This window comes from Aplysia californica, unplaced genomic scaffold (assembly GCF_000002075.1).
Source record: "Aplysia californica isolate F4 #8 unplaced genomic scaffold, AplCal3.0 scaffold00698, whole genome shotgun sequence".
NCBI classification, from domain to species: domain Eukaryota; kingdom Metazoa; phylum Mollusca; class Gastropoda; order Aplysiida; family Aplysiidae; genus Aplysia; species Aplysia californica.
In genome coordinates, this window is record NW_004797968.1 from 326,787 (window position 1) to 341,454 (window position 14,668).

The 14,668-nt window shown below is 38.2% G+C and overlaps 1 protein-coding gene across 1 annotated transcript in view; it reads right to left on the minus strand.

Annotated features, from left to right (window-relative positions):
- Positions 1–2,286: 2,286 nt before the first annotated feature.
- The window catches only part of LOC101862833 (probable E3 ubiquitin-protein ligase HERC4), a gene marked incomplete at its 5' end in the record, with an annotated part of 62,503 nt that continues 50,121 nt past the window's right edge, over positions 2,287–14,668 (minus strand). Inside the window, 5 exon segments of the mRNA XM_005108543.3 lie at positions 2,287–4,199; positions 5,381–5,433; positions 8,081–8,183; positions 8,790–8,864; positions 9,457–9,565. Of these exon segments, the coding sequence (XP_005108600.1) occupies positions 4,044–4,199; positions 5,381–5,433; positions 8,081–8,183; positions 8,790–8,864; positions 9,457–9,565 (496 nt within the window). The 3' untranslated portion in view covers positions 2,287–4,043.

Below are 14,668 nucleotides of genomic sequence, written 5' to 3' on the forward strand. Positions count from 1 at the left end.
TGGTTGGGGAAAGAGTTCACAGTTCGATGTGATCCCGCTAGGAGTGAACTTGTAGGCTTCACCTTACCCACCCAGCATGTGATGTAAGATTCAGTGGAGAGCCCAGATGCGAGTGCAATGTCTGGAGAAAACAAACGTATCGGCGAGTTCACAGCTCGGTGTGTTCCCATCTAGGGCAAACAATGTACCGTTTCATCGTGACTTACAACGCATATGTGATCACATTTACGAGGGTGATTGATCTGTGAAGCAACGGGTAGTTCAATGATCGCAAATTTTCACTCTTGGTTGATCAGCTGTGTCCACCCGCTTTTTTCACGTAAATTTTTACCTGAAATGCGGGACCTTAGCCAAATGTAGACCTTCAGAGTGAATCAGAAAAGGATCTTAAGGGTGACATTTGTATAGTAAAAATTCTGTTTTCTTAAAACAGCGGGACCTTAAGCAAACTGGGATCGTAAGCGATGGGATCTTAGGCCAAGACTACAGTATTTTCAATAAATTTTCAAACTCCACCTTCAACTTTCTCACCTTACTTATACAGTTATCACATGCTTCTAACATAGAATTTCAAGGCTCTTGCTAAAAGTTGAAAGAACATAAAGAGGACAAGTGGAGGTACTGAAAGAAAATCACCAAAATGAAACTAAAACATTTTGTCATGACTAAATGAAAGCAAAGACTCATGGGAATTCACATCTGTCTAAAAGTAAAAAAAGAAAGCAAATTGTGAAAATGAGTCCAAACTTTTCTTAGTAACAAAATAAATGTTTTAAATAAAGACAAATTCTCTTTAACCATGGAAATAATTGACACTCACTCATATTTTCAAGAGACAAAAGGTCTTCACTGCTGCTCTTCCACAACCAAACAACTCACTCTGATTGGTTTTTCTTCAATAAGGCAACAAAAAAACCTCATCAAACTATAATAACATATGTCCATTTCAATCTTTGGTGAAATGTTTTCCATTACAAAACATTAAGAAACTGATATGACACAAGCCACAGATATTTCAAGCTAGATTTACCAGTCGTGCCAACTTCAAAACTAGTGCACACAATAATCAAAATGAAACATCATCCAAAGCTGACCAACTTGTACTATTTCTTCCTACTTCGTTTCTTATAAACTGTACATACATATATTAAGGTGTGAGTTATCCAACACAGGTACCCAAATACATGAATGCACATTAACTCATTCGCTACGTACTATTTTTGGCTTGTGGACAATTTTTTTTCGGGAGAGTACTTATAATAGTGCTCAGTTCAAAGGTCTTTGGGACCCCAAATTAAAATACATATCAACATACTAATATTATATATCAACATTCTCAGTATGGTTTGTCGAATACATCAGTAATATTTATTTGGGTATTTTTCAACTTTGGTTCCTGTAAGAGGCGATTATGTAACACAATTTTGATGGGATGCGGATAAAATTTGAATATAAAAAATTAATAATCTTTGGTGAAACTCAAAAAAATATGTTTGCACCAAGTCAAATGACAAACTAAAATAACCATAAATGAATATAGAACTGGAAAATATTGAAAAAATTTGCAGGTATTTACATACACTCCATAATATTTGTACATTTGGATCATAAAATCCAATATTGAAAAAAAAAACAATTTTCATAATCTTGAAAAAAAGGATCACAAATAGAAAAAAAGCACTCGTATCTTATATGGAATTATTCAGAATTGCATTTGGAATAAACCTATACATGTCTTGAGTGGCACTTTTTGTGTAATTTCACCAAAAAGTAGTGATTTTGGTGAGAAAAAAATATTTCGACAATTTAGATCTAGCACTCAAAAATATTGATTTCTCAATAACAGTGCATGGGTAATTTGAGTCCATTATAGTATCAATATTATAAAGAAGAGTCCCACATTTCTTTAGTGAGCAAAATAATGACACATTTTGTTAAGTAAAAGTACTAAGGCCGGTGTCTGGGCTATAATTTTGGCATCGCGATAAAACAAAGTTGCATAAACTACGAAATCACATTTCAAAACTGAATCTAAACTTCCGATTTTCGGTGCAAACGCTTGACCCGGAAGTCTGTGTATTATAACCTTTTTATCAACATGGATACATGGACTGGAATAAAATCTAAGCTAGAATTATAGGTCGGTTTTCGAGCTGTCGGGGGCGGCTTGGCGTGCAGAAAACACTTTCGCTGCGCCGCTGCCCACGGCTCGGCGTAGCGAATGAGATAAACTCTTGCCCAATTCAAAGAATAAATCAAATGCACAATTTGTTTTTTAAAAACGAATTTTTTTTTCATCAATGAGATTTCAAGAGAGCATTCAGGGCTTCTAACTTTAAGTATACCTCAAATATTCAGTTTCAAATCAGACTTTCAAGAGAGACCTCAAGACTGCAGTTGCATCATGTGAGGTTCCCGTACAATCAACTACTCAATTCCACCAACAGATACAGGTCAGAGAATGCTCAATCTGGGCTAATTCAGACAAATTACATCAAAGCCTCAGTCATACCAGCCACAGCATTAGTAGGTCCCCATGATCACATGATGCAACCTAACAGTCAAAAATTACTCCAGAATATTTATATTCACCAAGGCTAACTGTTCATGAAGGTATATGGATGTCAGAAGGCATCGCTGTAGTGTTAAAACTAACACTTTCAGTCACTTTCACATGAAAAAGTCACACTTTCTGCATTTCCAAAATCACCCACCTGCACTCACAGATATACAACCAGATAGACTGGGACAAATAAAAACCCAGACCTGAGCAAAATTGTAAAAAGGCTCTTACTTTGGATCTCAGCAGCCTCTGAAGAAAAGAGCAAATTATGAAAACTTTAGTTCTCAGTGTCAAACACAGAGAAACAATATGTGAAACAATGGCACAACAATCAAATGTCATAAACGTGGATACTATGCCTGAAATAAGAAAGGAAACTGAATTTTAGTGGTAATAAGGGTTTATCATCTTTTTCATACCATTTTGTTTCAAAAACGCATGAGGTTCAAACTTGACGCTTTGCACCTTTTATGTTACACTTAGTAGAGTTGTTACTATACCCACCTTCCTCCGAGAATATTCAAAGAGCTAAATTGACGACACAAACTTATTAAGACCATGTATCCATCTCTATAAAAAAAATGATTATTTGCATACAGCTTTGGTTATAAACAATTACTTCATCTGAAGTCGAATTTTGTTGGATCAGGTGCATTTTATGCAAAAGCTTTAATTGAAACAATCGATGCATTCAGTAATTTTCTGCCATTCCATAGAGATCAAGAGAAGGTTTCATTTTTATTTGTTATGGACTATAATAAATTGATTTGCCAACATTGTTAAGGCTAAATGTATTGTTTCATGCACAATTTTTCTTGAAAAAGATTTTTATAACAGATTAGAAGTGTTTGTCGCTAATCTTAAGAAAAAAATTATGGAAAAACTGATAAAGTTCTACATCAAAATAATTCTTTGAGAAAAAACTAGGTCCATAATGGGCAGCTGGGTTCATGATTCCTTATGGATAACTTCTTGTGTGAGTTGGCCCAATCTTATTTCAGTTTCAGCCTTTGTCCTATTTATTGTAAAAATATAAGACAACTTCTTTTATCATTGTGTTTGTGGGGTTTCTCTTGTTAAAGTGTCAAACATTAGCAGGATTGCATGCAGATTAAATTTCTATACATCTATACTCCAAGCAAAAAAATAAGTTCTCAATCTAAAATTCAAAACCACTCCAGCTATGTTCTATCAACAGAAAAGCACCCCACTAATCAAGGCCTTTTTAAAGGACATATTTATAACATTTGCTACATGGCTTTTATACTCTTATATAGACCCTAGGTATACATATCAAACAAAAAATGGCAGGGCACTACATCTAGTAAGTTCTAATCAAAGCATTAACAACCAGTTCAACAGTAAAGAAGAACATCCTGGACTTATTGCTGTTGTTGAAGGGTATCATCTTGGCTCCAAACAGAAATCAAAAGTCCACGACTAACAGCTCCAACATTTTGGTGTCTCAGTATGGAAGTCCTTAAATGAGACCAAATCCTTCTGTTTGCTGAATAGCCAACAGAAGCTTGTCCTGCAATGTTTCCTTTGTGCTGTACTTGGGCAGGTCGAGCACATTGAAGCATGTGTGAGCCACAGGCAGGAACTTCTCCCCATCACATGTTGGCTGGATGATAATCTGAAGAAAATCATAGGAGATATTCATGTGTTTTTCAAAGCGTGCTTTTAGCTCATGACCACCTCAATAACATTTAAGTGTAAATATAAATCATGACATCATATTACACAAGGAGCCTCGCTCATCCTAACAACGTGAAAAGAACAACTCTACTTTGTATAATGAAGCACATAATATTGGAGCATAAAGAAAAAAATTATTCAATAAACATTTATCGATCAGACTTAATTAACAAGGATAAAAGCTAATCCTAAGACATTAACAAAGTCAAATAAAAACATTAAATCTAAAAATTAAAAAAAACAACAGGATCTGAGCTTATTCAGACAAAAGGAAAAAACATTTTATCGCTCTTCACGGTGAACTGAGAAACATTGCATTACCATATAGTAAGAGTTTTGGAAAATTTTTAATAGTAGAGGGTTTTACGGCGCTCGCAACTGCATAAGGTCATATGAGCGCCAAGGGGTGGGTGTCAACAGAGAAGTCTTTACAGGGAATCAGACTTAGACTGCTCACCTCTCTAGCTTCAACAGCATAAGGTCTGCTTCGACTATCAATGCACCCCAAAATAGCAGGTCACAAGAGAGTGACAAACATACAAAAGAAGAAGAGAAAAATGACAATAGTAAGAATCAGGAAAGAAAAAGCAGCAGTTCCCTGTTGTAGATCAGGCACAGTTATGAGCGTGACATGAGTCAGCCCATTTACAATTCTACTATGCTTGAAGGAGAAATGTCCCCCCTTTGGGAATGGCCTAAAGACACTACAGTCAGTGACACTGCCCCAGGGGAAGGGGTGGTGGAGTTTTTGAAGCTACGAAAGTATGAGATATACTATGTAAGAAAGAAGGAACACATTTTTCTCTATGAAGCACAAAATTAATAATTTATCAAAACTTAATTCAGGAAATAAGGAACATAGCGCAGAAGATCAATCAATTCCCCACACAATGCAGGTTGATGAAGATAAAAATTTCCCTCTGGGATAATAGAGTATTATCTTCATGAACCTGCATTTTCCATACACACTGGACTACTAAGCCAAACTTGCAATTATCATGAGGCAAAAAAATGTAGACCAATACATAACAAACATCATCATTTGGAATGCCAACAATTTCATTAATGTAAATAACATAGATATGAAACAAGAAAGCTGCTATACAAAGATCATCATACCTTGACATACTTCATGCCAAACACAGGAATACGATCACTGCCAGTGAGGAACACTGTAGAGGGAAAAAATTAATAGAATAAGAGACATATAAAAAAAATATAACAACAATTTTAGTTTGTCTTGCTATGCAGTAGCAGTTTACATCAGTGATCCTAGACATAAACACAATATTACAGCCAAGAGACAAAGTTGGGGAAAAAAACAGGACTTAAACGTTGATAGTCTGAGCCCGCCTCTACATAATTATAGACTAAAATTAATGGGTTAAAAAGAAGCAAAGAAAGAAATGTATAAAAAAAAGACATATCTGTCTGCCCCGGTCAAGATCAGTCGTAAGACGCACTTTGCTATTATCAACTACGAGGCTCGAAAGGCAAAAAAGTGACTTTCCATGAAATTTTTGTTTTTTGGATATATTGAAAGTTTGATGTCTTCTGCTTCATTTAAGATGAAAATAAACAATTATAATCGACTATAAATATTTTATTTTGATTTATTGTGGAGGTGTGTGTGTGGTTTGTTGTGAGCTTGGGTGACGAGATAAAGGAATTTGGACCTTGCTAGTGTGTAGCTGTGAGATTATTTTTAGAACCATTACCTCATGGCCACCTTTGCTTCAAGGTTTCAACGTTCTTCATTCGCAACTATTTTTAGATTTTGACCCCTTTTTGAGCATGAATGGTCTGAAATGTTAACAACTCTGATTGAACGGAGTAAAACGCTAACTTCTAGCTCACTTCAAGTTTGTTCACTTAAACAACTGACTGTGTGGACGTGCTCTGCTAGCTGTTATCGTCTGTTGAAACAACTGACTGTGTGGACGTGCTCTGCTAGCTGTTATCGTCTGTTGATCATTCAGTTTTACACTTGGATTGACTTAAAAAATTCATTTTTACTAGTGTTTCAGTGCTTTTAAAAGATTAATTAATCTTCCTCTAGATCTCTCAAAGTGGACTCCTTACTAAGAGGCCACCGAGGTGGTCTATGTGCATGTGTGTGTATTGTGTTGGTGTTTGTATGTGTGTGTATGTGTGTTTGTGTGTGTGTGTGTGTGTGTGTGTGTGTGTGTGTGTGTGTGTGTGTGTGTGTGTGTGTGTGAGTGTGTGTGTGTGTGTGCTCTCTCGTGTATTTATGGTGCTGTTTCAAACGTATAATTAGGTAGCGTAAACACAGCACATAGGCCGACTCACGGCCTTCCGAGCACGTGGTTTCGGTGAAACGGGGGTAATTCAGATCTCTGTTTCTTTGCTCTTTAGCTGTAAAACACCAAAAGCTGAACACTTTGAAAAAGTTCAGATTTTCTTCGTTACAATAGTGTAATTTGTCTGTATATCAGAGTATTTGGAGCTGGAGAATCGCCGTGGAAAGGGAAGCCCCTCGCGGTCGGAATACGAGGTCGGTCAGTTCAAAATTGACACCCATGCATTCGACTGCTTTGCAAAAGATTGATGATTAAATACCGTCTTTTCATTGGCGGAGAACTGTACAGCTTTGAGCGTGATTTCCCATGGTTATTATTTTTGGCCTTTGGCGTTTGCATAGAAAACCTTGAAAAAAAGCGTCCAAGTTTTCAAAGATCATTTTTAACACGAAATGTGTAAAATACCGGCTAAAAAAGGTACCAATAGAAAGAACAATTCTTTTTCTATTGGAATAAAGTCATCGGCTAGGAATTATTTTGCATGAATCCATGTACAGGAGAGAGAGAGAGAGAGAGAGAGAGAGAGAGAGAGAGAGAGAGAGAGAGAGAGAGAGAGAGAGAGAGAGAGAGATTTTTTTTATTTTTTTTGGTAAGTGTTTTGCGGCGCTCGCAACTGCATAAGGTCATATGAGCGCGCGGGACACACCTAAAACTTTTAGTTGGTAGGAAATTTGAACTTTTCCCGGGTGGTAGCCGAAGCCTACTCTTATCGATTTTAGACCTCCAAGGGATCTTTAACGTGCGCAACTTGCACACGAGCCCTCCGAGATTTTTCGCACTTGTCCGAGAAGGCTAGGTGTAGATCTTTCCTACCGAAGATCAGGGGTGTGGCAGAAAGACAGCTGTAAGAAGGAGTCAACGAGTAGCAGTAGAAAGGCTGTAGAAAGAATCGGAGCCCAGAGGAGGGGGGCAAAGGAGATGAGGGAGTGGGGGCAGAAAGAGGAGACGAAAGCAGACGACAGAATATTGCTAGAGAGCAGGAAAGGGGGAGAAAGGAGACAATTTTGGAGAAGAAAATTTTTCGGTCGCTACCCGGATTCGAACCCGGGACCTTTGAATGAGAGGCCAACACCTTAACCTCTAGGCCACGAGAGCCCAGAGAGAGAGAGAGAGAGAGAGAGAGAGAGAGAGAGAGAGAGAGAGAGAGAAACAGAGACAGAGTGAGAGAGAGAGAAAGAGGATAACTATAGGATCTGTGCACTGCATATGTTCTTTGTATTATTGTACAGCGCATTGAGCATTTTCTTTGTGGAAATGCACTATATAAATGCAATTTATTATAATTATTATTATTACATATGTTCTCTTATCTTTCTCAGACAAGCACAGCAGAAACAAAACAGTAGAATGTGTTAGCTTGTTTCTATACAGTAACCAGATAATCAAATACTCAAAAGAGTATTCCTCTTTTACACCCACACTTGTACGAAAATAGCCACACTATTTTTAACAACACTAGTGACAATCTGCATTCATTTTGCATAGAACAAACACTTACTGAGGAATTTTTTCTTGTCTACGAGACTCATCTCATGGAACACCTCCCAGAAGAATTTGATGGTAAGGTGATACTTGTGGTACTCTCCATTGTAGCCAGTGTTCTGAAAATAAAAATGGGGGAAACCACATCAGATGCGACAAATAATTGAGAAATTCCATGACATACCAGGTACCTCAATATGTCATTGAAGGGGTTTAAAGATGCCATGGGAGGCTTCAATCCCAGATTCACCAAGACCTTAATAAACACAATAATACTTGACTAACTAGAGAATGAACCAATTTCAAATGCCTAACAACAAGCTCACATCTTAGTTTGTGGTGCACTATCTTTTACAGTTGTGCACGTCACCATAAAATAAATTTCTTTACAGGAATCAAGAAGGTTGTCTTTTCTTTCCATTATTATCTGTATCCTAGGTATTGTCATAACTATTATTATTATTATTATTATTATTATTATTATTATTATTATTGTTATTATCATTATTATTATTATTACAACTTAATCCATTTCATTATATCAAAAGCGATATTATCACTACTATTAATATTATTACACCATCATTATATCTATCATACTTATAACTTATATTGTCAATATAAATCTTTTTTACATCACTATTATTCATAATCAGTATAATCATTACTGAGGTAAGAACGGCTATATCTTTATAGCAGCAGCAGCCATATGAGAAAAGCTGTACCTTTTCTAGCTCAAGGAAGTCATAGTCCTCATTGCCTACAACCATGGCCTGAAGCTCCTGGGGGTGGAACAGCTTCTGCATGAAGATATACAGGGTAGGAAAAATCGGTCAACAGAGACTGACAGGCAGACACACAAGCAGGAAGGCATGCGGGCAGACAGATAGACAGCCACATAATTAATATGAAATAAAATAAGAGAACCTCATTTTCTAGAGGGTATTTATTTCAAAGTTTTATTTACACTAAAGTCAACCAAATTTCCAGGTGGAAATGTAAATGTTGCCTTTTCTTTCCATTCTTTTTCTTTTGAATTAAACAAAATTATGAAGTTTAAATATTGTCCTCAGAGTAAATTTCCTACTCAAAACATCTACATCTTGAAAAGGCATTCGGCAGCCAGAAGTGATTGGATTCAAATTCCTTGTTTTGAGCAAATTAGTATTTGTTCTTAGACATAAGATTAAAAGCATGAAAATGCATGCGATCAAGCAAAATTTGTCAATGAAGTAAAAAGTAAAACTGCATTGATATTAATGGATAAAATAGAATGAAGAAAGTTTGTTTTTTATCAGCAAATCAGCCAAAAGAAAAACAGTCACTTCTGAGAGTCAAACATGCAGACTAAACCGTGATAAACAATTTCAAGTAAAATGTGCATCCACTTACCAAGACCTCGCCACCACAAACAGACAAGAATCCTTCGCTGAAGGCTGAGAATTGTGTCTCCACTGATTTGTTCAGAATGTAGTCCACATACAAGTCAACATATTTTTGCCTGTTGGAAACAAAATCATAGTTACAAAACTCATCAAACACAGTAAGAAAAAATGAAAAATGGACTCAGACTTGTGAAGATCTTGACCTTCGCCACAATGGAACAAAAGCTTGGTCCCTTGTCAGCAACCTCTCGGGAGAAAGACAAAAAAGCAACCCCAAACCTATTTTCGTTTCAGGCAACACCATCACAGAAGACCAGAAGAAAGCCGAACATTTTAACCGGTATTTCGCCTCTGTAAACAGGGCAAGTAGACTAACCGAGGCCGATAGACTCCTCATAAACAAGGCTAAGCACAAAGAAAAAGCCCCTACCGTGAACAACCCCTTTTTGAGGAGGACTTCAGCATGATGGAACTTGGACAGGCCCTCAAAAAATTAAAGCAAAAGAAAGCCCCAGGACCAGACAAAATACCCAACGAAATGCTGCGCAACCTTGGTGCTAAAGGAAAAGATGTCATACGCCGCTTAGTAAATACCAAGTGGGAAAACGAGCGGAATACCAAAGGCATGGGGGATCGCCCAGATCATACCGCTCCTAAAGAAGGGGAAACCACCTGGAGAAGCGAAGAGCTACCAACCTATATCATTAACATCATGTATCGGTAAGCTTGCCGAAAGAATGGTTAACAGGCCAACAGCTTGAAACCACACCAACAGGCTTTAAAAAAGGCAGCAACACAGAAGACCAACTTTCCAAACTAAGTCAAGACATTAAAGATGGTTTCCAGGAGACTAAACACACTGTTGCCATCTTTGTAGATCTCCAACAGGCGTACGACAGAGTGTGGAGAAAACGCCTGCTCATGAAAATGATGGACCTCGGGATACACGGGAAACTTTACAAATGGATCAAGTTTTTCCTAGCGGATCGAACCATCGAAACAAAGGTGAACAATGCCCACTCGTCAATAGAAGTACTCGAGGAAGGCCTACCCCAAGGTTCCTGTCTGAGATGCACTTTGTTCCTGATCTTTTTTAACGATGTGACAAACGTGCTGAAATCAGAAAAGACTCTCTACGCTGATGATCTTGCTCTCTGGCAAACACATCACAGCACGGTGGTAGGAGCAGGAAAATTAAATGAAGACCTCAAGAGGCTCCACAGCTACTATCAGAAATGGAAGCTAAAAATAAACTGCACGAAAACAGTATACACCATCTTTACAAAGAGCCATAAAACAGCCCAAAAAAAACTTCAACTGAAGATGGGAAATGAAAATCTCCCTAAAGAAGAACAACCAACGTATCTAGGAGTCAAACTTGACCAAAGTCTAACAATGAAAAACCAAGTGGAGAGCATAAAGAACAAGGCGAAAAGGAGACTCCAACTTTTAAAGAAACTTGCGAGCGGTTCATGGGGATCAGACAAACTCTGAGATCTCTATACCTTGGTTATGTCCGATCTTCCCTGGAATACAGCAATAGCCTACTCATTATGTGTAGCGCAACTACTTACAATACCCTTGACAAGGTCCAAAATAATGCACTTAGTTTCATAAACGGTGGAATGAGATCTTCACCTACTGCCGCATGTGAAATTCTTTCAAATGTTGAACCCCTGGGAATTCGCAGAGATAAAGCAGTTTTGGAGCACCATGAAAGAACCAAAAGAATGTACCCCAACCACCCAAACAGGACATTAGTAGAAACAAGGAAACCAAAGAAACGACTTCAACAAAAATCAGTCATGCATCGCATCACAGAACTAATGGAGAGCCACCGTCTACTACAAGACAGAAGAGAAACCAAAAGAGTCAACCAAAACATCCCTCCCCACATTTCTATGGAAAAACCAATCATTACAACTTCTCTCAGAGACAATAGCACAAAATCTTCAGACCCAGTGAAGTTGATGCTTGCATCACATCAAACTATCGACAGCTATTCAGATGACAGGATACACGTCTATGCAGACGGCTCAGCATTCAAAGGCACAACCAAAGCCGGATATGGAATACTAATACAGTACCCAGATGGAAGTTCTAATGAGATCTCTGCAGCCTGTGGAGAGAAATGTAATAACTACGACGCAGAAAGGATAGCAACTGAAAGAGCACTATACCATCTCGGCACAGTTTTTGACACTCATCCAAACAAAACACAGAATATAGTGATCTTCACTGACTCACTATCAGTCTTGCAAGCAATAGAAAATGACCATCATCTAAACGAAGATTCGACACATATACTGTTTGGCTCCCATCACCTGATACTGATAACATCCTGTGGCATCAACCTGGTGATGCAGTGGATTCCCGGACACTCAAACATACCTGGAAATGACAGAGCAGACACACTCGCCACAAGGGGATCTAGACAGGAACAACCCAACATTCCAATTCATACAACACTGCAAAACAAATCATTAAAAGCAACAGCAAACAAGATTGGATGAACAGATGGGCCTTGAGAAAGATAGGCAGAGCAGTTTTCAAACATATGACTACGACAAAACGAAATGACAATATTAACCACCTACAGAGAAAGAAACAGACCACGATCTTCCGCCTACGAACAGAACATATACAACTCAACTATCACTTGAACAGAATAAAACCAGAACGTCCCCCAATGTGTCCTTTGTGTGACTATGCATATGAGACAGTGGAACATCACCTTTTCCACTGTACAGCCCTAAATGACATCAGAGCTACACTTCTCCCTCCGAGACCTAACTTTGACAACACACTCTACGGAACATTACAGCAACTGCAGCAAACCTGCACTTATCACTACAGGGCATTGGACAGAACGGCAAGAGCCCAGATGTTGCTGGATTGATAACAACAACAACAACAACAACAAACCTATCAAACTCTTCAGCTGGCTCCCATTGTACCTATGAAATGAGTCTTAGTCACCACAATCAAGATATTCAAAACTTTGCTTATCTGAAATGAAATCACCCAAAAAAAAAACTTCTTCCATTTGATCAGCCATGTCCGTGATGTACATGAGAAGAGAACCTTACTTTATGGGCCCTTATTTTATTACATGACAAAACCAACAAATCGTCGATGGGATTCACAAACCGGCTGCATCAAAAATTTCCATTTTTTTAAATTTGCTTAATGAATAGTAAATAGTCTAATACGTTTCCCCAATAAATATTAGGTTTGAAAAAAAACCTAGAAATACGTTTTAATTGAGACTTTCCAAAACGGACACCTGCAGCTGTTGAAAAAATGGGATCGCCAAACCGGCCATGTACATAGCCGCTTTGGTTTCAGCAGACCGTCGCGACACGCGTTGACACGTGTCATCGAAAACCGGCTACATGCTTCCCCGCCGCGCCTCACCCCGACAGTCCAGTAGGGTTTTTTTTCTCTTGAACTAGACAGAATTTTAAACTGTTATTGGTGTCCATCGAGATAAATAATATTATAGTCAACAATGAGGTGACTTGTAACATAAAGCATTTGTGAGCTCCAGCTCCTCCTCCTCCTCCTCCTCCCCCCCCTCCTCCTCCTCCTCCTCCTCCTCCTCCTTCTTCTTCTTCTTCATCTTCTTCTTCTTCTTCATCTTCTTCTTCTTCTTCGCCTACATCAAATCAATTGTTGTATTTTAGCACACTCTAGTGTTAGCTGCAGCAGAACAGCTGTAATAGCAGTAGTAGTACCATTATCATCATCATCATTATCATCATCATTATCATCATCAGCAGCAGCAGCAGCAGCACCCGCAGCAGCAGCAGCAGCAGAGCAACAGCAGAAGTAGTTCTTGTACTGACAGTTTGAAGCAACTGCAGCAGCCGCAAAAGTAGTGTAATACGAAACTTATACTATGAATATTACAGAAAATATTTTAATAATAATAATAAGCACTTTATTGCTACTATTTCATTGTCGACATTCTGGATGCAATCCTTTTTGTTTTTGGAATTATCTTACGCTGTGACCACGGGTGTGAACTGATATTATTCATTGGTCTCTTCACAAAATTAAACGTTTCAGTCGTGGTGTATACTATACTGTGGCAGACATCATTTTCTTAAGATTCACTTATCACGGATCAATAAAGTTATCTATTCAAATTTCTGGTTTTAGTATTATTATGCCCGAGATATATTTATCAAAGAGAGAGAGTGGTTCCAGGCAAAAACCGCGTCATCTATGATTCAAGATTGGTAAAGAAAGGACCAAGAACAAGTCATCGGAAGAAAGAAAAAAAAACTACCGAAATATGAAATGGCTATCTTTGTCAGGTTTACAGAATAGTTCATCCGCGTTAATGATGTTCTTCTTATATATAATTAATGCTAGTCCTTTTCAAATACCACTTTTTTTTACATTTTGGCATGAGTCTGGCTGAGGATACATGATGGATCCCTTATCTCGAGGAAGATGCCTGGTAAAGCTGAGTCTGGCAAAGACCGTGGACGATGGCAAGTGCACTCCAGCAAATTGTCCATGATTCACCTCTATCATGGAGCCACGGTATTGCCCATGGCTACCACCATCGACTCCGCTTCACCCTGGTGTTTTGAACATTTCACTTTCAGAAATCTTAAGAATGACCCTGAGTTTGAAATTTTTCTTCATACGGTTGCCAGAGATCCCTACAGCTGTAGACAGCAATCACGAGGGAATTAATGGACATAGAATTGGAAGGAAGCGGAATGCATGTGTGATGTATGCAGAAGGAATGGATTCTTGCGACAAGATTATGGACAAGTGCGGCAGGGAGCTGGGTAGAAGAGAATGGAAGAAGCAAAAGGTAAAACTGATCCTAGTGGGGGACTGCCTTCTCGAAAGTAATAGATTGACTAGCACAACTGGAGACGAAATGAGACCAAAAGGCTGGAATAACAAAAGCTAGAATAGCACAACAAATTCAAAAAGATGCTCTTGTCAGAATAATAGATACCATTGTGACGAATTCAGTTATAAGGAAAGAGACAGAATTTTTAAAAGCAGTACGGAGACTCACATGGGTACAGAAGCGTACATTTGCAATTCATTCAAAAAAGATGATGTGGTCGGGAGAAGTGTTTTCTGCGTCTGAATCAAGACGGTCTGAAGAGACCAAAGGTTCAGAAAATAAAGCGCATTCAGTTATTTTCAACAACATAGCTGACAGTTTGTGGAGAAAGTTTGCTGAC